General features: G+C 34.9%; 1 protein-coding gene across 5 annotated transcripts in view; it reads left to right on the plus strand.

Moving 5' to 3' along the window:
* Positions 1-24,318, plus strand: part of LOC123539623 (dual specificity tyrosine-phosphorylation-regulated kinase 4-like) — a 106,676-nt gene that overhangs the window by 61,846 nt on the left and 20,512 nt on the right. For 2 of the 5 annotated variants that reach the window (XM_045324295.2, XM_045324294.2), the window contains exon 4: positions 24,057-24,245. In XM_045324295.2, the coding sequence (XP_045180230.1) occupies positions 24,057-24,245 (189 nt within the window). Of the gene's footprint in view, positions 1-18,664; positions 19,126-19,818; positions 20,587-23,450; positions 23,575-24,056; positions 24,246-24,318 lie in introns of those variants that run through there. The other 3 variants (XM_045324298.2, XM_045324296.2, XM_045324299.2) reach the window with 3 other exon arrangements.

Raw genomic sequence — 24,318 nt, forward strand, 5'->3', positions numbered from 1 at the left:
AGGGGGGAAAGAACTGACTAGTCAATTTCTTTTCCCCACCGGACAGGTCAAGTACTGGCTAGGGGGGGAAAGAACTGACCGGTCAATTTCTTCCCCACCTGATAGGTCAAGTATATGCAAGGGGGGAAAGAACTGACTAGTCAGTTTCTTCCCCAACCTGATAGGTGAAATATAATACCGGTCAATTTCTTCCCCCACCCGATAGGTCAAGTATATGCAAGGGGGGAAAGAACTGACCGGTCAATTTCTTCTCCCCACCCGACAGGTCAAGTATATGCAAGGGGGGAAAGAACTGACTGGTCAATTTCTTCTCCCCACACCACAGGTCAAGTACTAACTATATATAGGGCGGAAAGAACTGACTAGTCAATTTCTTCCCCCACCTGATAGGTCAAGTACTGGCTAGGGGGAAAAGAACTGACTAGTCAATTTCTTCCCCCACCGGACAGGTCAAGTACTGGCTAGGGGGGAAAGAACTGACTAGTCAATTTCTCCCCCTCCCTGACAGGTCAAGCACTGGCTAGGGGGGAAAGAACTGACTGGTCAATTTCTTCCCCCACCTGACAGGTCAAGTACTGGCTTGGTGGGGAAAGAACTGACTAGTCAATTTCTTCCCCCACCTGACAGTTCAAGTATAATGCTAGAGGGGAAAGAACTGACCGGTCAATTTCTTCCCCCACCCGATAGGTCAAGTATATGCAAGGGGGGAAAGAACTGACCGGTCAATTTCTTCTCCCCACCCGACAGGTCAAGTATATGCAAGGGGGGAAAGAACTGACTGGTCAATTTCTTCTCCCCACACCACAGGTCAAGTACTAACTATATATAGGGCGGAAAGAACTGACTAGTCAATTTCTTCCCCCACCTGATAGGTCAAGTACTGGCTAGGGGGAAAAGAACTGACTAGTCAATTTCTTCCCCCACCGGACAGGTCAAGTACTGGCTAGGGGGGGAAAGAACTGACTAGTCAATTTCTCCCCCTCCCTGACAGGTCAAGCACTGGCTAGGGGGGAAAGAACTGACTGGTCAATTTCTTCCCCCACCTGACAGGTCAAGTACTGGCTTGGTGGGGAAAGAACTGACTAGTCAATTTCTTCCCCCACCTGACAGTTCAAGTATAATGCTAGAGGGGAAAGAACTGACCGGTCAATTTCTTCCCCCACCCGATAGGTCAAGTATATGCAAGGGGGGAAAGAACTGACCGGTCAATTTCTTCTCCCCACCCGACAGGTCAAGTATATGCAAGGGGGGAAAGAACTGACCGGTCAATTTCTTCTCCCCACACCACAGGTCAAGTACTAACTATATATAGGGCGGAAAGAACTGACTAGTCAATTTCTTCCCCCACCTGATAGGTCAAGTACTGGCTAGGGGGAAAAGAACTGACTAGTCAATTTCTTCCCCCACCGGACAGGTCAAGTACTGGCTAGGGGGGAAAGAACTGACTAGTCAATTTCTCCCCCTCCCTGACAGGTCAAGCACTGGCTAGGGGGGAAAGAACTGACTGGTCAATTTCTTCCCCCACCTGACAGGTCAAGTACTGGCTTGGTGGGGAAAGAACTGACTAGTCAATTTCTTCCCCCACCTGACAGTTCAAGTATAATGCTAGCGGAGAAAGAACTGACCGGTCAATTTTTTCCCCAACCTGATAGATCAGGTATATGCTACAAATGTAGGTGGGAAAGAACTGACTAGTCATTTTCTTCCCCCACCTGATAGGTCAAGTATATGCAAAGGGGGAAAGAACTGACTAGTCAATTTCTTCTCCCACCCGACAGGTCAAGTACTGGCTTTGGGGGGGGGGGGGGGGGGGGGGGGGGTGAAAGAACTGACTGGTCAATTTCATCCCCCGCCTGATAGGTCAAGTATATGCAAGGGGGGAAAGAACTGACTAGTCAATTTCTTCCCCCATCTGATAGGTGAAATATATGCTAGGGGGGAAAGAACTGACTGGTCAATTTCTTCCCCCACCTGATAGGTCAAGTATATGCTAAGAGGGAAAGAACTGAGCGGTCAATTTCTTCTCCCTACCCGACAGGTCAAGTACTGGCTAGGGGGGGGGAAAGAACCGAACTGCCAATTTCTTCCCCCACCTGACAGGTCAGGTACTGCCCGTACACATTTAACCCTTTGTCATGTATTTGCAGAATATATTTTAAATATTTGTTTTCTCAGAAACTATATTCCAAGTGATTGCAAAGTATTTGCATCAGACTTTCTGCAAAACGTATCACACTGAAGCAAAGGGTTTGCAAATAAACACTTAGATAAATTACAGACTGCAAAGGTTTTGCAAACAAATACTTTATTAAATTAGCTGACAGCAAAGCATCTGCAAACAGACACTTAGCTCATTTAGTTAGCAAAGGTATTGCAAATAAACACTTTGTACACAAATGAAAGAGCAAAGCATTTGCAAATAGTTAACATTCCTGGTAGACTCTAGGTACAGGAAGTAATTAACCATTCTGTTTTCTGATTGGTCTATATTCAGATGGCAGGATTTTTGAAAATATTGTGAGGAAATGTTTACACATCAGTTAGTAGAAATATTTTGGTGATGCAAACTTGTGTTAAACAGATTATAATATTCTAATTGTTTTTTCTGGATATATAAACTTTGTTGAATAAGGATCATGCAATACCATGTTGTTAAGCAATAAGACTTCCAAGAATCAGAGAATATTGCAGCATGTGGAAAGGTAATGTTAATCAATGATAGTTATATAAAACACTTTTTACTGAAGCAATTGTTGAAACTTACATTATTACATGATTTTAGTTATTGTTACTGAATGATCACTACAATGATTGACTTTTAATGGTTATTTAAACTGCAAATGGTTTTGTGAATTTACATCTGTTTTTCAGATATTAAACAAAGTCCTTTTCTTTGAACCTCAGAAATTCATTTTTTTTGCTATTTGTTATATATTTGCGAATACTTTGCATATTATTTGCATGCAAGTTGCAAATACTTTGCTATCACTTTGCGATTACTTTGCTATCACTTTGCGATTTATTTGCTGAAGTTTCAGCTACGAATCGTAAATTGTTTGAAAAGTATTTGCATTCTGTGTGCGTAGTGTATATTTGCAAAAGCTTTGCAGAATAGTTGCACGTTTGAAGGGAAAACTTGACTAGGGGGAAAGAACTGACTAGTAATTTTTCCCTAGTCAGTTTCTTTCCCTATCAGAAAACTTATTCCAAGGGGGGAAAAAACTGACTAGGGGGAGAAGAAACTGACTAGTCAGTTTTTTCCCCGGGGGAAAGAATTGACTAGTCAGTTTTTTCCCCGGGGAAAGAACTGACTGGGGGAAAAACTGGGCTGTTACACCGGGTCAAATTAAAGGAAAGCTTGTTTACAGTCTAGAGGCCACATTTATGACTGTATCTTCATGAAACTTGGTCAGAATGTTAATCTTTATGATTTTTAGGTCGATTTTGAATCTGAGTCATGTGGGGTAAAAAACTAGGTCACCAGGTCAAATCAAAGAAAAAGCTAGTTAACACTTTAGAGGCCACATTTTTGATCATATCTTAATGAAACTTGGTCAGAATGCTAATCTTGATGATCTTTAGGTCAATAGGTCAGGTGAGCGATACAGGGCCTTCATGGCCCTCTTGGTCAGAATGTTAATCTTGATGATCTCAAGGTCCAGTTTTAATCTGGGTCATGTAGAGTCAAAAACTAGGTCTACAGGTCAGATCAAAGGAAAAGCTAGTTAACACTGTAGAGGCCACATGTATGACCTTATCTTAATGAAACTAAGTCAGAATGTTAATCTTGATGATCTATAGTTCATGTTCAAATCTAGGTCAGGTGGGATAAAAGACTAGGTCACTAAGTCAAATCAAAGGAAAAGCTTGTTAAATTGACACACTAGAGGCCACATTTATGAATGTATCTTCATGAAACTTGGTCAGAATGTTAATCTTGGTGATCTTTAGGTCAAGTTCGAATCTGGGTCATGCAGGGTCAAAATCTAGGTCACCGGGTCAAATCAAAGGAAAAGCTTGTTAATTAACAGTCTAGAGGCCATATTTATGACTGTATCTTCATGAAACTTAGTCAGAATGTTAATCTTGATGATCTTTATGTCAAGTTCGAATCTGGGTCATGTGAGGTAAAAAACTAGGTCACCGGGTCAAATCAAAGGAAAAGCTAGTTAACACTTTAGATGCCACATTTATGACCATATCTTAATGAAACTTGGTCAGAATGCTAATCTTGATGATCTTTAGGTCAATAGGTCAGGTGAGCGATACAGGGCCTTCATGGCCCTCTTGTTTACCAATTTGAAGCAAAAGTGAAATATTACACCTGCGTATCTTAAATTTTCTTTTTATTGCTTATGTCATTGTAGCCATGTTGTCAATATCGAATTAAACAAACAAACAAACAAAGTCCTAAGAAATAATTCGCAGCTGAAATGAATTTTTGATTATTCAAAGAAAAGTTTTGTTTGGTAATAAGATCACATAATTGTTGGAAAAACCAACCCGTTACTATTTTTTGAACTTGACTGTCGTCTGCACCTCGGTAAAAATAAAGATTATAATTCTGCCATGTTTTGTACATAAAAACCTCCCAAAACACATAATATACATCAACGTTTATTTATATAATATGATAAGTACCAAATCCTTGTTGACAGATATATTAGTTCTTAACTTCTTATATTGTCAAAATCATGTCACGTATTTTCGCGACCGGATTTTTTCACCCAAACACACATAGTCTACTTTTTGGACAATATAGATGTAATTGTGGTGAAAACCTTCTAGGTAAGTGGAGTGTATACAAAAGTTTTTTCTTTTTAGAAAGAGCCACCTAGAAAGAAAATCTTGAAAAATAAATTCTCTAAATTTCACTAGGAGATACCTTAAATTTGAATTCATTTGAATGTCTACAAGTATAACTTGAAAATTAATGTGCTACTTGTTAAAAGTTGTTAAAATACAATATATTATATTAGTTTAGGTTTTTGAAGTTATATAAAAGTAGAATAGAAAATAACATAAAAATTTTGGATTTTGTCTCTTAAGTTTTGCATTCGCACGCTTAATTTGTGTCGATAAAAAACCTCCAATTTTGCATGAGACCCAGACTCCAGCTGAAAAAAAGCAAACCTCCAGTTTTGGGATTCTGAACTTATCACATGCATGGTCAAGATGCTGTTGGTTTACTAAAAATTCCTGTTGTTTTGTGATACTGCTAAACCTTGAGAGAAGAGCCATTTAGATGCCATAGGGTCAAGGTCTTTTTGATGAGGTTCTTCAAAGTTGAAACACATGTATATTTCTTCTTATATCTGCAGAATCCTACACAGGCTTTTCATCAGGAAATTGGGAAGAGGCCCTAGCCTTCAAATTGGGAATTCATACGCAATAATTTGCTCATTTTGGGAAAAGAGCATTTTATTGGAACAGGGCCTTTTTTCTTTCTGCAAAGGAGGTATGTAACAGAGGATCGACACAATTTGGTGGTTTCCTAATCATTATAAGATTAATGAGCTCATTGCTTCCTATTTGTGAAATAATATAATTACTAAAAAAAAAAATGTTTACATTTTGGGAAGTTCCTCTGCCACATTTGGGAAAAAATGACATTATTTTCAGTTGGGAAGTGGCCGAATATTGGCCTCTGTTATAATAAGGATGAAAAGCCCTGTCCCAAGGAATAATACAACATGAAAAAACAAGTGTTATAGACTCATTGCCTACATGCCAAAGTGTTGTATATTAGGTCCCAATGTCTTTTATCTGTATCAGGTAAGATTGAAATGACAGTTTGTCATCGTAATATATATTGGAATTGCTGTCTATGTGCCACTGGGCTTTGCGACAAACATCTATTGTATTGTACAGTGATAAAACATTTTTGCAGTTTTCCTTCTTATTGATGACTGATTTTTGGTGTGCTTGTAAAAACTGAATATCATTGTTGTGGAAAAAATGTATACTTCATTGGAATTTACTTTTAGTAAAAAGCGTAATTAAAATGTTTAGTATGGATTTTTGATAGTGTAGAAATTACATAACATTTTTAAATCGAATTTTTGTTTTAAAGACTTTAACACAACAGTGTATAAATAGAATTTCTAGTTTTTTCATTGATTTAAGAATCCAAGGAAACTGAAAAAAAAAATTGATTTCAAAAGACCAGATGTCCGAAAAGTTTAATTTGATAGAAAAAATAAAAATGAAGATACGACGTAGTCGCGTACTGCACTTTTGTAGTATACCATCAAGTACTGTGAAGGTTGGTTATTTGATTGTTATATAACGTATTTTTTAATCATCAAAGTACAAATCTATTTATGTATAGTTTTTGCTGTCTTGATACTAATGCATACTTACATGTATTTAGTTAATACTAAATGAATACTATGAAATTATTATTATACATGCAGATACAAGGTGATTGAGGCTGTATTGGTTAATCATGCACATCAGTCCCTTCTTTTTCTCCATCAGTTTTTTTGTGCCCTTAATAACATTTTTGGGGGCGCTTAGATTTGCCATGGTGCTGCATCCATCTGTCCCTCTGTCCATCTGTAACGTTCATATCTCAAAAAGTATTTTATCTAGCATGAGTAAATCTCAAAGGAGTATTATTCAGCATGTGAAGTTGTGAACCTGGCATTTTAATTGGGATTTCACACTCCCAGACCAGAGGTAAGGCCTTGTCTTAGTTAAAAATATGCACAGATTGACAAGCCTTGGGGCCTCATTGTCCTATGGACACACATCTAGTTTGGTAAATCTTTCCTGGAGGCATATTATTAATAAAACTATTAATGGAAACATAAAATATAATGTCTGCAATTATTGTGTTATGCAGAAAAGTTCATGCAAAATTTAGGACTTGTAACTCAGAAGGATTGGCCAAAGTTCATGCAAAATTTAGCACTTGTAACTGACAGTAGCATTGGCCAAAGTTCATGCAAAATTTAGCACTTGTAACTGACAGTAGCATTGGCCAAAGTTCATGCAAAATTTAGCACTTGTAACTGACAGTAGCATTGGCCAAAGTTCATGCAAAATTTAGCACTTGTAACTGACAGTAGCATTGGCCAAAGTTCACGCAAAATTTAGCACTTGTAACTGACAGAAGGATTGGCCAAAGTTCATGCAAAATTTAGCACTTGTAACTCAGGATTGGCCAAAGTTCATGCAAAATTTAGCACTTGTACCTTAGTAGGATTGGCCAAATTTTCCCTACTAAATATTAATATTCATAGTGCATCAGCAAATTATGAAAGGATGGTCCATCAGGTAATCATTGACAGAATTTTTATTGTTTACAAATTCTGCAAACCAACCAGTGACTGTTTGATAAAATTTCAATGTTACATGAAATTCCATTGTGTTATATTCCAATGACAGTCATTGCAGGTATATGATAAAAAATGATTTACCATTTCTGTAAGTATTATATATATATATATATATATATAAGGTAAGATGACTTCCACTTGAAGACATTTTTCATTATAATGATATTGGCAGTTTCTGTTTGTCAGTAAAATCAAGTTGTCCAGTTTTCACTATTACATGACATTGTATTATAATGGTTTGATTAGCTATAGGTAAGAACTTTTCACATTTACTCACTATGATGATCTGACAAGTTCTGTAACTCTTACTTTTTCACAAATCTGTGATCTGCAAAGTTCAATAACTCTTCTTCCCTTTACAATTTATGGGCTATATTTGTACTGATTATTCCTTGACACACAATTTTGTGCGTTTTAGCACACTGATTTTCAAATGACCCTCAAAATAATTCTGAACGTGTCAAAATAAAGGCATAGGCATAGAGAATTTTCGTAAAGTAAGTACCGATTCATGCGTAGGTACGAAGTAGTAAGGTAGACTGCGTTCTAGATTTAATTATCAGATAAACCTCTACGTTTGTTTATATGGTAAACCATTAGATAATAATGGCTCACTAACAAATTATTTCTATACCTAAAAATAGGAAGGAAAAGCTCATTTGTGTTGAACTCAGCATTTCAATTTTGCTGTATGTAATCAAGGAATGTTTCAACAATGCTAGGTCATACTGATTTTTTCTCACTTTATACCTTAATATATGGAATCTGAAATATTGTCTTGAATTTCTTAATTTTAGATATTTGGTAGGTTTGGAAGTTTGTTGCTGTTATGAAAGGAAGACCCCTGTGGAAAAATTCATGGACAAACCGTGGTATAACCATGGTTAAAAAAATGGTAAAACCATGGTAAATGACCAGGTTTCGGCTATGATATAGATACATTATGAGCATGGTTGAAACACGGTTTGACCAGGAATCGCAAATGGAACATTACCACAGTCATCAAAGTTGGAACATATAGTCACAAGAAATTATGATCTGACAATGATATGAACGTGTCATCTGAGAGTGATCCAGCAATAATTTGAACATGTTCAGATCAGTTCCAGATCATTTCAGCAATATCATGGACAATTCATAGTCATATCACGGGTATGACGTGTCTGTTATAGCTATGATTTGACAATGTTCCATTTGACATACCTGGTCAAACTATGTTTTAGACATGGCCAGATTATGGTCAAATTGAAGCCATGTCATGTCTTTAACCATTTGCCTGTAACCATTTGCCTGAAATGGCTTTAATTTGACTATATAATCTGGCCATGTCTAAAACATGATGTTGTGGACATGGTCAAATCATAGTTGCAACATTGACATTTCATTACCATTGATTTTTATGATTGACAAAACATATCCATTTCATTGTCGGCCGTGGTTCAAACATGGTCATCAATGATATGGTAATGGTCATAAACGCAGGAACATTTTATGTGTGTTATTTCCCTTTGACAAGTTAATGTCATTTGAATAAAGGAGGTAATGTTGAAGTTAAATATTGCAGAGGTTGTTTTTCCTTTGATAGTCAGCCATTGAACAAGTTTTTCCCATATTTCAGGCGACCCACCAGTATTCCTTTTCCGTATCTTGAATAAATTTTGAATGTTTTAGGCCATACCAAATTGATTAATAGTTCTTCGGAAAATTTTCAAAAAAAATAGGAGCGGGCGAGCGAAATTTTTATTTTATTTTTTTTTCTCAATTTTGATTTTTTCAGAGGCGGGTAGATTTTACATGGAGCGAGCGGGCTTTTTTTATTTTTTTTTTCCCAGCTTGAACCCTTGAGGAGGCGGTTATGATTATATATAAAGTTAACATTTCTTTAGAAAGAACACAGAAATCAAACATTTACAGTGTGGGTAACACAGTATATAGCTTTTCTATATGTTTTAAAGACTACATGAATGATTTTGCAAATAAATTCTTGCCATAACTCACTGAATCACTTTATTTTTTTTATTTTGTAATTTTAATTACTAAGGAATGAGTGTCTTATTTTTAATTTTGATTTTTCTACATTCATCTGAAGACGTGCCTATTTAATGGCACAGGATGAGAGGAATATCTAAGACAAAACAGGCAAATGATTGTGTGGAATAACATTTCTTCTGAAACACAGTTAGATGGCTTTGACACATGAACAAATTTGTGCCCCTAGTGGAACCCCAACCCATAGAGGTGAGGGGAAGTAATAAACCACTTGACCAGTGAGACCAAACTGAGTTGGGCATACAGATGCTTCGACATTGCTCGAATCCCTTTGGAATAATTTCTTAACAGATCATGATCAGGCTAGCTTAAGCTTTTGTGGTAGAGATTCATTTCAGGCAAAAATAATAACAGACGGACAAAGAATGATCCCAATATGGCCACCCTTAAAAGTGTTGTCTGTTGTGCTTTGACTGAACTAGAAATTTAGAGTTGGGGAAGTCTGTTTTTTTCAGTTTCTTTTGTTCAATCAATTTACAGCCAATTTTAAATATATCCTGGCGTCATGTGTACAAACAGGCAAAACTGGGGTTACAAAAGGACAGTTTTGTTAGAAATTATTTTCATATCAACACTACTTATTTGAAAAGCTAAACAATTTTTAAATTGACTAAATGCGTTTTGATAGAATATCTGACTGCTGTACTACAGAAGTTACGTTCAAAAAGATTTGGGCCAAGACAATGTGATAGGTCAGGATCTGTGAACAAATATTTTTTTAAGATAGTAGTTGACCTCAGCTTTGGGCTCTAGATCTAACATGCTGAATTAAACAACTGATAACATATGGTTTGAAAACTTTATATCTGAACAATATTTCCAAATATTTTTAACTGCATCCCCGTGCACGTCTTACAAGTCGGGCTTCGTTCTTTTCACTGTATTGAACAAAAGTAGAATGTGCCTATTTCGTTACCTACCGGCACATCGAAGGCCATATGTGGCACTAGCACAGACACTCCAGATTTAAAACAAATGATGAACAACACCATAATTCCTGACTTTTTGAGTTTGGATCATCAGCTACATGTATTAAGGACGCATGAAATCCGATCAATATCACTTTGACGCATTAAAACAGCGATAAAACCTGTTTTGCCCTTATTATTCCGGACCGCGTAATCGAGAAAAAAAAATTTTTTCGGAGATTTTTATGTACGTGCGGGCGGGTAATTTTTTTTTTTTTTCTCGGGAATGAAATTATTGATGCGGTAGTTCCGACGAACGATATATCAATTTGGTATGGCCTTAGGAGTATTGAAAATACAGACATGTCATTGCTCATGCACCTCGGAGTAATGTGGGGAAAGTTGTCATTTACTTTCAGAGAACAGATTACATTCTGGTGCAGAATCCAAGAATACTGGTGATTTAGAGTGATTGCCAGTGCATAGCCTTAGAAGAGTGCAGAAACTGGCTGTCCGACATCCCTCTACCAGCTCCCCTCCGAAGAAAAAAACAAACTCATATACATGTATAGTGTTTTTTTAACTATTATATGTAATATTTTAAATGTCTTTTGGTACCGTCTAACTTTTAAGACTTAGGGTATTTTTGTTTTTAATCTCATAGCTTAACCAGGATAATCTGTTTAAATGTTAATATGTCACAATTGCCATTGTGTTGACAACACCAATAGTTATACACCAATACACTATATTGTAATAAATAAACTAGAGCAATCTGCTTTGATCTATAATCCATAATCTTCCAATCATATATGATGTAAATTTCAGTTTGAAAATAAAAAATCTAGAAGAATAAAATACTTTTAAAAAACTTTAAATACTGTGTAAAAGGGTGAATATTTTGACATTTTAGTTTTCATTTTTGTGCCCCACATGAGTGGTGGGGGGCATATAGATTTGGTCTTGTCCGTGCGTCAGTCCGAAGTTCGTGACGCGCCTAGCTCAAAAAGTATTTGATATAAATCGATGAAACCTTGCATGAGTCTTTATCATGATACGAACTTGCCCACCTCCTATTTTTCATCTGGCTCCGCCCCCTATTTTTAGAGTTATGGCCCCTGAAATAGTAAAAAATGCACATTTTCACCTTGTGACACGCCTAGCTCAAAAAGTATTTGATATAGATTCATGAAACCTTGAATGAGTCTTAATCATGATATGAAATTGCGCACCTGGTCTGCCCCCTATTTTCACAGTTATGGCCCCTGAAATAGTCAAAAATGCACATTTTCACCTTGTGACGTGCATAGCTCAAAAAGTATTTCATATAAATCGATTGAACCTTGTATGAGTCTTTATCATGATACGAACTTGCCCACCTCCTATTTTTCATCTGGCTCCGCCCCCTATTTTTAGAGTTATGGCCCCTGAAATGGTCAAAAATGCACATTTTCACCTTGTGACACGCCTAGCTCAAAAAGTATTTGATATAGATTCATGAAACCTTGAATGAGTCTTAATCATGATATGAAATTGCGCACCTGGTCTGCCCCCTATTTTCACAGTTATGGCCCCTGAAATAGTCAAAAATGCACATTTTCACCTTGTGACGTGCATAGCTCAAAAAGTATTTCATATAAATCGATTGAACCTTGTTTGAGTCCTTGTCATGATATGAACCTGTGCACCTCCTATTTTTTGTCTGGCTCCGCCCCCTATTTTCAGAGTTATGGCCCCTAAAATAGTCAAAAATGCACATTTTCACCTTTTGACGCACCTAGCTCAAAAAGTATTTAATATAAATGGTTGAAAACTTGCATAAGTCTTTATCAATGATATAAACTTGCACACCTTTTGTTTTTTGGCCGACTCCACCCCCTATTTTTAAAGTTATGGCCCCTGAAATAGTAAAAAAATGCACATTTTCACCTAATTATGTGCCTAGCTCAAAAAGTATTTAATGTAAATTCATGAAACCTTGCTTGAGTCTTTATCATGATGTGACCTTTCACACTTGGCATTTATCTTGAGAACCTTTGCGCTTATTACAGAGTTATGGCCCTTGAAATAGCCAAAATAGTGGATTTTTTGTTTGCGATGCTCGTAGCTAGAATAACGAATCCTTTTCATAAAATGTTTGTTTTAGGCTAAATCCCATTAACACTGCAAACATTTGAATTATTGCCCCTTATTTGTGACAAATGTACCAATGGGGGGCACACCCTGTGTCCTACAGACACATTCTAGTTTCTGTCAGAGATAATTAATATGTTGAAGAAAATTATAAAGACCCATTATATAGAGATATATCTCAGTTAGAAATGTACGTTTTATTTAGGAAATAGATTTTAGTTTTGCGTGCTTTGTTGGCAAATAAAACATGGTTTTGAGTTCAGATGCGTAGTAATCTACTATAGTAATCACTCAGGCCTTCTCTTGCTGCATACAACTTCCCCAAATTCCATTTTTTAAACATTACTATTAGGGGTCTAATACCTTAATTTCAATTCATAATAACTTCCTTGATTTGAATATTGTCATATTGTCAGTAGAATATCAAAAAGTAATATGTTTCCCAATGTATGTAGCCTCCTTAGGGTCGCTGCTGTTTTTAAATGTTTATTAACAATTAACAATAAACTATGTGATTAATACTGCCATGGTACATCAAGCTGATGTAGAAACTCACATCGACAACCTGTGAAAGTTCAGAAATAAGCCACGCCATGAGAAAACCAACATAGTGCGTTTGCGACCAGCATGGATCCAGACCAGCCTGTTCATCTGCTCAGTCTGGTCAGGATCCGTGCTGTTCGCTAACAGTTTCTCTAATTCCAATAGGGTTTGAAAGTGAACAGCATTGATCCTGACCAGACTGCACGGATGCGCAGGCTGGTCTGGATCCATGCTGGTAGCAAACGCACTATGTTGGTTTTCTCAATGCATGGCTCAAATATTAAAAACTAGATAATAAATACTTGTTATTAAATATCTTATGTTAACTTTTAGATTTACAGCACAACGGTAGCTATGCTGAAATGTTTTTTATCCTGTTAATCAGATTAACTCCCAGATAATCCTAATACCAAAAACACGTTCTATTTTTATGTTAATCCAAAGTAAGAAAATTTCTGTTTGTTAAGAAAGTCTTTAATTCTGCTCTGGCAACTTGAAACGAGTAAAAAAAATTCATTCACGGATAAAAAAAAAATCTTCCAACTTACAGAAAGTGATAATGGAATAAAAGCAAAGATAGAAAAAAGTAGGAAAACGTAATTCTTGAGAAGATCATAATAGGAATATATAGTGTATTTTGGATATGTTTATCATAGAAACAGTCATGTTTTGTGGAATTTTTTTTTGTAGTACATTCTAAGAAAACTGGGAATTTAAAAGAGTTTGGGTGGTTTGTTTGATACTCGCTGGTGAAATTTTGAAGCATTTAAAAAGAGTGTGATAATGTATGACACGTCAGGATTAATTTTAGAGTCGGAGAAGTCGACGCTTGCACCGTCGGAAAGATCTGGATTTAGCTATAAAGGTTCTCATTCTAAAAAGGTTTGTATCTGATCTGTTTATGTTCACTGTCTTTTTACAGGAGAAAGAGAGTGACACTGGGTAACTAGAGACTTCCATAATGGTTTGGTTTTAGTTCTTCTCTTCTGTACAGAACTGACTGAGGCTAGAGTTTTAAAGTGTAGCATTTTAAAAAAAAAAAATGTAACTTACAAACAGTTTGATAGCTTTTTAACAAAATTTATGTTACCTGAAGTATCACAGAAAAACCTGCCAAGTTTTTTTATGTGTTTTCTGTCAAACTGAACTGCCTTGCTTCTTTGTTTTTCTCTGTAGACCATCCTTTGGTCCATGGAGTAATTTGTATTTTAACTGTTTGTAATATGAAATATGTCATCTTCACATCTGGAGAACTTATTTGCATTGGTTGATGTCAAACAGCCAAACAATTTCCAGAACCAGAAATCTAACCAATAGGGGACTTTGTAGTGGCAGGCCAAAGTTCGCACATATACATGATTGAAAAACTTATGTTGTCTGTATAGCTTGTGTACTGTTTTAAAGCATAATAATTATTTTGTCAATGTTTTATTAATAAAATTTTGACAACTCAGACAATTGAGACCCTAATCATATTATAGCTGAACTTAAAAGCACATTCCATCTTCTTGTTTTCAGCACCGGAGCACTCAGGTAGTTGAACATTTTGATCACCTCTTCCAATTTTATATCACTTGGTTTAATTGAATATTTTGATCACCAATTTCAATTCTTTTTAGTATCATTTGGTTCTAAAACATTCCTTGTCAAGTATAACTAATTTTGTAACTGGCTGAAAAATGATCAGTCTTTCATTTTTAACACCTCTTAACTGTTCAGATTTAACTGCCCATCATTGCATATCTTTAATTAATGAAATTTTGTTGTAATTGACTAGTTATCATGACAGTTGAATCTGTAAGAAGATTGTGTTGAAACAGATGCACATGTAAACACTGGCTCCACCTCTTTTTCAGGGCAGAAAATATGTCAAAATTTTGAAATGGCCCTATTTTGCAAAACGGGCTTACGAAAAGATAAAGTCTCTGCAAATCGATCATTGTATAATTTAGCATCATTTTTAGCTCATCTGATTTTTTGAAAAAAAATGATTAGTTACTGTCATCACTTGATCGGCGTCGGCATTAGCGTTGGCGTTAAAATGGCGTTGCCAGGTTAAGTTTTATGTTTAGGTCAGCTTTTCTCCTAAACTGTCAAAGCTATTGCTTTGAAACTTGCAACACTTGTTTACCATCATAAGCTGACTCTGTACAGCAAGAAACATAACTCAGTCTTGCTTTTTGCAAGAGTTATGGCCCTTTTTGGACTTAGAAAATATCAGATTTCTTGGTTAAGTTTTATGTTTAGATCAACTTTTCTCCTAAACTGTCAAAGCTATTGCTTTGAAACTTGCAACACTTGTTCACCATCATAAGCTGACTTTGTACAGCAAGAAACATAACTCCATCCTGCTTTTTGCAAGAATTATGGCCCCTTTTAGACTTAGAAAATACCAGATTTTTTGGTTAAGTTTTGCGTTTAGGTCACCTTTTCTTCTTAATGGTCAAAGCTATTGCTTTAAAGCTTGGAGCAGTTATTTGCCATTCAAAGCTGACTCTGCACAGCAAGTACCGTAACTCTACATTGCTTTTTGCAAGAATTATGGCCCCTTTTAGACTTAGAAGATCATAGGTAGGACAATATTTCTATTCTACAGAGACAAAAAAACGAGATGAGCATCTGCACCTGCATGGCGGTGCTCTTGTTGAATTTTACTATCATATGATTCCAGATTGTTACAGAAAATATCAGATAACTCATCCTCTATCTTTCTTTATATAATTGGCGTTTCCTGTAACTGACCTCCAAGAAGAGGTAGAGCCAGTGTATATAGGCAGTGAATTTATACGACACATATAAGTAATTCAACGGAACCAATGGAAGTCAATGTGACAACACGTAACACAAGGCTTAGTGTGGTAATTTGAACAGTTAATTTAATTAAAGGGCTGGTTTCGGTCTAACATTAAGACCTTCTTCAGGTTCATGACATTTTCAAAAACATAGGCCTAATGTATAAGAAAAAGTGCAGGATAATTTTTGAAATTGTTACTATAAATAGTAACACTTGTTATTTAGAACTGTATAGGCGTATTGCCAGAAACTGTTGATTCCTTGTCAGAATTCTGTTATTACTGTAATATACTATGACAAACATTTGATTGTCTGTTGATTTTGAAAATCCTGCAAACATAATAATATTATATTTTATTCTTACTGGTAAATTGTGCATACTTATCTTGGCATATTGTTTCTGTACTGGAATTTTCTGATGTGCACTCGGGTGATCTTTTAGGACTGTAACATCTAAAAAATTTGCTTTTTGGTCATCAACATCAGATGGGAATTTGATGCAGTCGTGGAAACTGTTTAAGGCCCGCATGAAGGTATTCAATTCCTCTCAGGAGTGTGGCCAGACCATGAAGATGTCGTCAGTGTATCTCCACCAGACTAACTGTTTCAGTTGCCTTGTTTGTAGGAATCTGTTCTCTAAGTATATGCCATGAAGATTTTCAGATAGCTCAGCTTCTTCCCATTGGATTTGTAGTGATGAATTTATTACTGGCCTTTGTGGTGTTAGCAATTTAGGGATGGTTTTTGTTTCAGTACACCTCTATAAGTACTCTTGTGTGATGCTTTATGTGTGTATTTTGGATGTGCAGCTTTTTCAAAACTTTGAACGGGTAATGTTGCTCTCATCTATTTTTCTCGATGGTTCAATATCGATTTTTCGTTTTTTTGTTATATCAGACTGTACTGGAAGTATTGTCAAGGAAATAGACAGTGTTGTAGTAAATTATAATAGCACGTTGGCAAAAAAAAACTTTTGTTGTTCACGCGTTTTATACCTTGACACTGGACTGATTGGTGGTTTTTCAACATTTTGAGAAATGATTTTTTTTTTTAACAGATAGTCGAAAACCTGCCTGTCCAACGACAGAGATCCATTTTGGTGTACCCTTAAAAAACATCTTACTTGAGTGGGGTTAGGTTATAATAATTATGTTCTTCTTCTTCTTGTCATTTGCGACTATACTGTCAGACCAGTAGCCTCGATGAAACTTGTGGTTTGCCGCTGATCCTCAATGCCTCCATACAGTTTCTGGTGGATTGAGGTATCTATCGGCCAAGCCGCAGCTCGCTCCTGGTCATGCCTTTTACATCTCTGAAGTATATGCTCCGCAGTCTGATCTTCTTCACCACATGGACAAGTTGGCGATGATGCCATTCTTGTACATGTGAGCATTGAGCTTGTTGTGCCCTGAGCGGAGCCTGACCATCATCACTTGTTCAGACCGATCAAGATGAAAAGCATCTTCCTCCATCCTTGGTCTCGTCAATGCCTTGATGATGGTGACTTTCTCCTTGTAACTCACAGGTTCTGTTGGTTGTTCTGACTGAGCCTCCTAGCTTAGCCAGTTTGTCTGCCTCTTCATTGTCTGCAAGTCCACAATGGGATGGAATCCACTGAAGCGCTACTTTGCAGGTTATACTCAGGCTCTGCATTCTCCTGGCTAGCTGCGGAGCTTTATTTTTGATCAGAGCTTCCATGACAGACAGTGCATCTGTGAGAAAGACAACCGTGGTTATATGTTAAATGGAATATTAACACAAAGCTCATTAATTGGCATATTATATTAGCAGTCTTCCTGACTGATACATCTTCCAGACATGCACTCTTTGTAACCTATTGTGTAACTAGGGGTTAATACCTTATAAACATAGTTAACAATCTTATGTTCGTAAATCTTTCATTAAGATTGTAACACTCCTTCTTTTAGTGCAGTTTTAATTAATCCTTGAAAGTCAGTAAATGACTGTATTGGTTGGTAATCCCTAGTATTAATAGATGTTATCTTTAAAATTGGATTTCAGTTTTTTTTTATACCAAAATATGGTATTGCAATTAACCTTTGTATTAAATAGGTGTTCTAAGGATTTTTAGCATTGGCTTTAGTGCAACTCTATATTGCCCAGCAACAACAACAAAAACCAAAAACTTTTACGTAAATGAACTTTCTGTTTAAATATATATTTTTCTGAATAAAAAGGCAATATACATTTTAAACTTTTTACACTTGGGGTGGCATGGTACTTATGTCATCTAACAGGAACTGGTATGGTGTTTAGTAAGTGAATTATAAAAAGATAAATTAAGTTATGAAATTTATATATATATGTCACCATAATATTTAATTGTTTTTATCATTGGGAAAACTTGAAACTGTTGGCATATATTTTTAATAAAACTTGAGTAGTTTTTAAGTATATTAAAATAATGATTCTGAAAGAATTTGGCATCATGAGTTTGATATGGTGTCACTAACTTACTGACCAGTCCACTTTTCATACTCTTTCATTAAAATTCATATGTAACTTTGTATGAATTATTCATGCATATTGATCAATTTCTGGGTGATTTGAGCCAAAGTACAAAATTAAAAATTGCTCATTTATCAGTAAAACTTATCTTCCAAAGCATGTTAATTGAATCCTGACCGAATATTGAAAATTATTCAATTTGCTCGCCAATGCGTAATAATAATACAGTCTTGTAACAAGAGATTATGAATTTAGTGTTTTCAAAGTGGCTTAAATGCGCTCTTTTCCATCTTTTGTTAAGACCTCGATTGAAATAAAACCTTAAAAATAACTTGAATGGACGAGTAATCAGTTAAATTATGTGTTTTTCAATAGGCAATTGTTTCAGATTTGTCGATATATTGGCCAAAGACGTCTTTTGTTTAAAGGGTAGAATTAATAGTGTTGAATGGAAAATTCGTCCATAAAAATCCATTCCTGTATATCTTGAAACTGTGATTGAATGTTATTGAATATTTAATGGAGAATAGTTCCTGTGAAAAGTGATGGGCTTTTAAAAATTGGAGAAAATCGTTACTTTAATTACATCTAGTGTTACTGTGCTGTTTAAATAGAATATATAGTAATGACGTAAATTGTACTAACACAGTATGGGTTACATGCAGAAGCTTTTTTGTTCAAACGGAATATGATTTTAAAAAAATGTAGCGTAATGTTGAAACAGGATTTTAATATGATCTGGGTATAGGATTTCATACCTGCAAAAATTACTGTCAAAAGAGCAGTAGTGAAAATAATTATTGGTGGTGATCTCAGTTGATACAGCTGACAGGAAATCAATTAAAGTAGCAGCTGTATATGAAATTGTACAGAATAATGGGAACAAAGTGCTTGACATTTTTTTTACACTTTTTAATTGATATGTCATTTCAGTCAATAGTTTAAAACAGTATTAGCCTAGATTCATACTCTTGAAAGAGGACAATGAGTGATTTTTACATGTCTGTTATGCAAGGAAGGAAAAGACCAGTTCTAAATGAAAATTATTGTAAAATTCATTCTATTCAATATACTGAACAGAAACAAATGGTTTTAGAAAAAAATATGGTCGTGATATCCTACTAATGGCTTTTTTTCTGATGTTAACCTTTAGTTTTAGAGTAAATTTTAAGCAAAAATTTGGAATTTGGAAAAGAGATTTTCTCTTTTATGAATAGTGAGAAATCATTTAATTTCAAGAGCATGAAGGTTTTTGTTTTGAAAAAAAAAAAAGGCTTTTTTTAAAAATATTTTTTTTATATAATCAAATGCATGGATAAAAACTTCTGAAGACAAAATAAACAGTCATTTCATTTGTTTCTCGGTATTTATTTTTTTGGTTTGGCCACAGTATTAATCCCCCACAAATATTAATGATTTTCACAGTATGTTACATTTAGCAAAAAAAAAATGGTTCTGTACTGAACTTTTACTGGGGTTTGGGGCGCAGGGGGAGTCAAGTAATCGGCCTGAAAAAAAAAACAAACTTGAATGTTTAAACTTCTTTCAAAACGCTTGCAGAATAGATCACTGTTTCAATTGGTCTGTTTGTGTTTTTTTTTTCAGGGTATTTTGTAATTTTCCTGTTGTGTTTTTTTTAATGCAGCCATGCATATGCACAAGAATTTTTAGACACGAGTCAGTTTTTGTTTAATGGTATATGATATGCTCGTGGTAAAGTCTTGGCAAATTTTCTGTTTCAATTCTCAAAGGTTAGAGTCACCGTATTGACATTTCAAACTCAATGCAACCTTTCCTTATTTTTAGCACAATTTACAGGTGGTAAACTCAGTATTAGCACTAGAATGTGTGGAAATGCAGAAGTTGAAATGCATGTTAGACATGAATACATGTAAAGACAGAAACTTACAATTCTATAGATTATAATGAAGGCTTAGTGAACAGGAGAGATCAAGAATGGAATTTGTCAATGGAAATGTGACATGAAAATTCATTCAGAAGTAACTTTTATGTAACTTTTATTCTAAAGGGAGATAATTTATAGGATATCTTTGGATGGTTGTACCTAAATGACAAGTAACAGATCATCACATAATCATGAGAGTGCTCAGCATTTCCCCCAAGTGTATCATTAATTAGTGATTGAGAGAGATAACTTGTAGTGAAGGGAGCTAACTTTATAGTGTGTGGAAGTACAGAAAAGGGAAGTTACTATTGTAACAGTTATGGAATATGGTATGAGGCTGCCTATGGTGGGGGGTGGGGAGAAGAAGCACAGGGTTCCCGTTCTCCCCGGCGTTGGAGTTGCAGGGTTGGAGAATATGACCAAAGCCAAGCATGGCACACAGGTTTGTATTATGAAGCAGTTTGAAGAAAGCTTTGAGAAAATATGAAATGCAAATTGGGAGAAAAGATGTAATGGGATTTCAGAGATCTTGTTACAGTTTCTTGTTCTGATAAAAAAAAATACGTACAATTTGGCTTCTAAACTCTGATATCATTATTTTGAATCTCTATAGTGCCATAATAAGTTCTACTGTTAAATATTTTAATTTTATGGGAAAAAAACATTTTGTAAAAAAGCTGTATTAAGGATGTTGACAGTCATTCCGTATTTGAAATAAAATCAGAAAGAAGATGCTTTGAAACCAAAGAAAACTTGTATCTAAGAGAAATAATTGCAGACTTCTTTAATTGTCCTGTGGAAACAATACTTTAAGTTTTGATTGAGTAGGTTAATAAGGGTCCAAGAGAACCTGAGTTACAAGAACATTCAAGGGCCTCCATGATCCCAGAGAACTCAAATATAGAACATCATTATAACAAAAGGTACTTCAATGTGGGACTGTACTTCATTGAAAAAAAAAGGTTAAATATTTTTAAACTTGATCTGTTTAAATTTGGAGACTATTGTTTTAGGTGCTATATATAGCCATGCATTTAATTTGTATGTAAAATATGATGACATTATTGCATTATGTATTCTCGGTTAACTGTAAAATTATTACTTGATTACAATGATAATATGCTAGCTAAATGTTCATGTTATGAATTGTACAAGATACCCAGAGGCTTTTAAGGTTTATTATAGAATTGAATTAAGGGTGCAGAATACCCAGAAGCTTTCAATGTTTGCAGAATGAAATTAAGGGTGCAAGATACCCAAAAGCTTTTAAGGTTTATAGATTGAATTAAGGGTGCAAGATACCCAGAAGCTTTCAATGTTTACAGAATGAAATTAAGGGTGCAGGATACCGCTTTCAATGTTTACAGAATGAAATTAAGGGTGCAAGATACCCAAAAGCTTTTAATGTTTACAGAATGAAATTAAGGGTGCAGGATACCGCTTTCAATGTTTACAGAATGAAATTAAGGGTGCAAGATACCCAAAAGCTTTTAATGTTTACAGAATGAAATTAAGGGTGCAGGATACCCAAAAGCTTTCAATGTTTACAGAATGAAATTAAGGGTGCAGGATACCGCTTTCAATGTTTACAGAATGAAATTAAGGGTGCAAGATACCCAGAAGCTGTCATTGAATTATGGGTGCAAAATATCAAAAAACTTTCAGCTTTAGTATTAAGGTTTTGCTGTTTTGACATGCCAAATGAATTCATGGAGAATGTTTCATAGATGACATTGCAGTTCTTCTCTCTGATGAACCGCCAATAACCAAGAAGCTGATTTTTTTGTTAAATACAACAAAATACGTGCAGTGTATAAAAATACTTCACAAAAAGAAAAGTGCATTTTGTAGACTTGTAAATCATTTTCTGTTGTTCATTTTGCCTGAAATCTGAAAAAATAAATTCCTTTAAATTAAGTTGATACCAGCAAAGTAATTGTTAAAATGCATTTATTAAAATTTGGATTTATATTCACTTAATTAAAATAAAATAAAAAGTAGATATTTTAGTCTTTATTTGGGTATTGAGTCAAATATCGATATCAAAATCTGTATTTGACAACACAATGGCATAACAAAATATTGTTAAAACATTTAACCTGGCCGATGGCATGTGTCATTCGACGGATATCCGTGAAAAATAAAACTTTTAAGACTATTATACCCATATATTACCATTTTATGATCTTTTGTGAAAATACGATAATTCTTGCTTTTGTGATACACCCATAACGAGGCCATTACAAGTTAAAAATTACATGGCTTCTTTTTGTTAAAAGCATGGTCATTCACTTTTATGGTGCAAAAATATTTGTTCATTTTGAAAATATTTTCACTTTCAGGTATTTAGTTAAGAAGCGTCTGACTGTATAATAGATTTGGTGTTTGAATTATGCAAATTTTTAATGCAGATCGAGAGGTCGAAAAGTTTTGCAAAACGATGTAATGTTTGAGAGTTTATATTCAATGAAAAGTAATGAAATAGAACTGGATTAAAGCTTTAAAATAGATGGATATATGAAAGGCTCTGTGATGTTTGTAATATAGCTAGCCAGTCATTAATGTTTTGAAAATTATAAAATAAACTGGAATATAACAAAATATGATTCACTTTCTAAGTGTATAGAAAGTGTATAATTTGACTCCATACATAAGGCAGATGATACAATAGTGTTGTCGGTTTGGTTCTTTTCTGGTCTTGTAAGAACATAATGGAATGATGTTGAAATAAAATAAAAATTGCAGGAGACAGGATTTGTTTACTGTGAAATTAGAGTTTAAAAATTAAGTGGTAATCAAAACTGCTGTATCATGTGGACATGAATTAGAGTATTATACAATCACCTTAAAGATGAAATAAATATAGTTCTTTTAATCTGTTCATCAATTATATCTAATTGCATGGATTAATTGGCATAACCTTGAATTTTTTACATTTAGGATTTTACAATATTGAGGAGTATATAATGTTGTTAGGAACTTCATAAAAAAAAAATGTAAAATAATATTAATTCTGAACTTTCTGAATTACAATAAGCATTAGAATTCAAATGAAACGGATACTTAGGCCAGGTTTTTATAATTTTTCAGCATGACATAATTTATGTCATGCTTTATGTCAGCATATTTCTGCCATAGGCAATACCTGGAAAAGTGATGCCACAGCTCGAAAAAAATAAAAGCTTTCAGATTCGAAATACCAGTGTAATAATATATGATATTAGGATATGAAGGAAAGGCTTTTAAGAACAATGACTGGATTCTTGACAAAAGACTGGTTTCTTGATTACAGCCTAGTAATCTTGGAAACTTGATTATAAAAAGTGAAATGAGATTTTAACTTCTGAATATGGATTTTGAGATTTTATCACGGAATTTAAAATCTGCTTTGAAAAGATACTCAGGGGGAGTAAAAATTGTAGATTTTGTGGTGAGTTAGCTCCCTTAATGTTCATCTTTATTTAATATAATCACAGAAAGTAAATTTGTGGAAAACTACTATAACTGCTTCAGTTTTAACATACAGTTACAAGTATTTTGCACTGAAGCAATGTTTAACATGTTAGCATGAGTTTGCCTAGTTATAATAGGAAATCAATATATAAGTCTTGATTAAGAGTTTTGGTTGCATATTAATAAATGGTATTGCCCAAATTGAATGATGGACCTGTCCATTATAGAAATTTAGCAGGCTAAGGTTAATATGTTGCTACCAGCACATTGTTATAATGATTTTATCTGCTGCAAATGAACAACAGAATTTTGTCGAAATCTAAATAAATGCAGATTTTCTTATTTTCCACTTACCACATTGTGAAAAAGTGACAAACCAATAGCCTTCCTTTGACACCAGCCTATTCTTTTTCAGCAATACAGTTTACTATATTTTTTACGGTTATTTTGTCTTTTCAGAGTCCAACACATGCCAGTACCCATCGTCATCACAGATCGAAGCATCAGTCAGACGGACAGTCACTCAGTCACAGTCACACCATCACAACCGGACAACAACAAGTCCAGTCATCACATCACACCTCTCATAAACACAAGGACCATTCAGACTCAGGGAAACACAAATCTAATGGACTTGTACATACAGAGGTGTGGCTACACAATGATAATTTTATAGATTTTATTTTTGTTTTCATGTCTTTGTTGGGATTAACGTCACAAA

Source organism: Mercenaria mercenaria, chromosome 16 (assembly GCF_021730395.1).
Source record: "Mercenaria mercenaria strain notata chromosome 16, MADL_Memer_1, whole genome shotgun sequence".
Taxonomy (NCBI): Eukaryota; Metazoa; Mollusca; class Bivalvia; order Venerida; family Veneridae; genus Mercenaria; species Mercenaria mercenaria.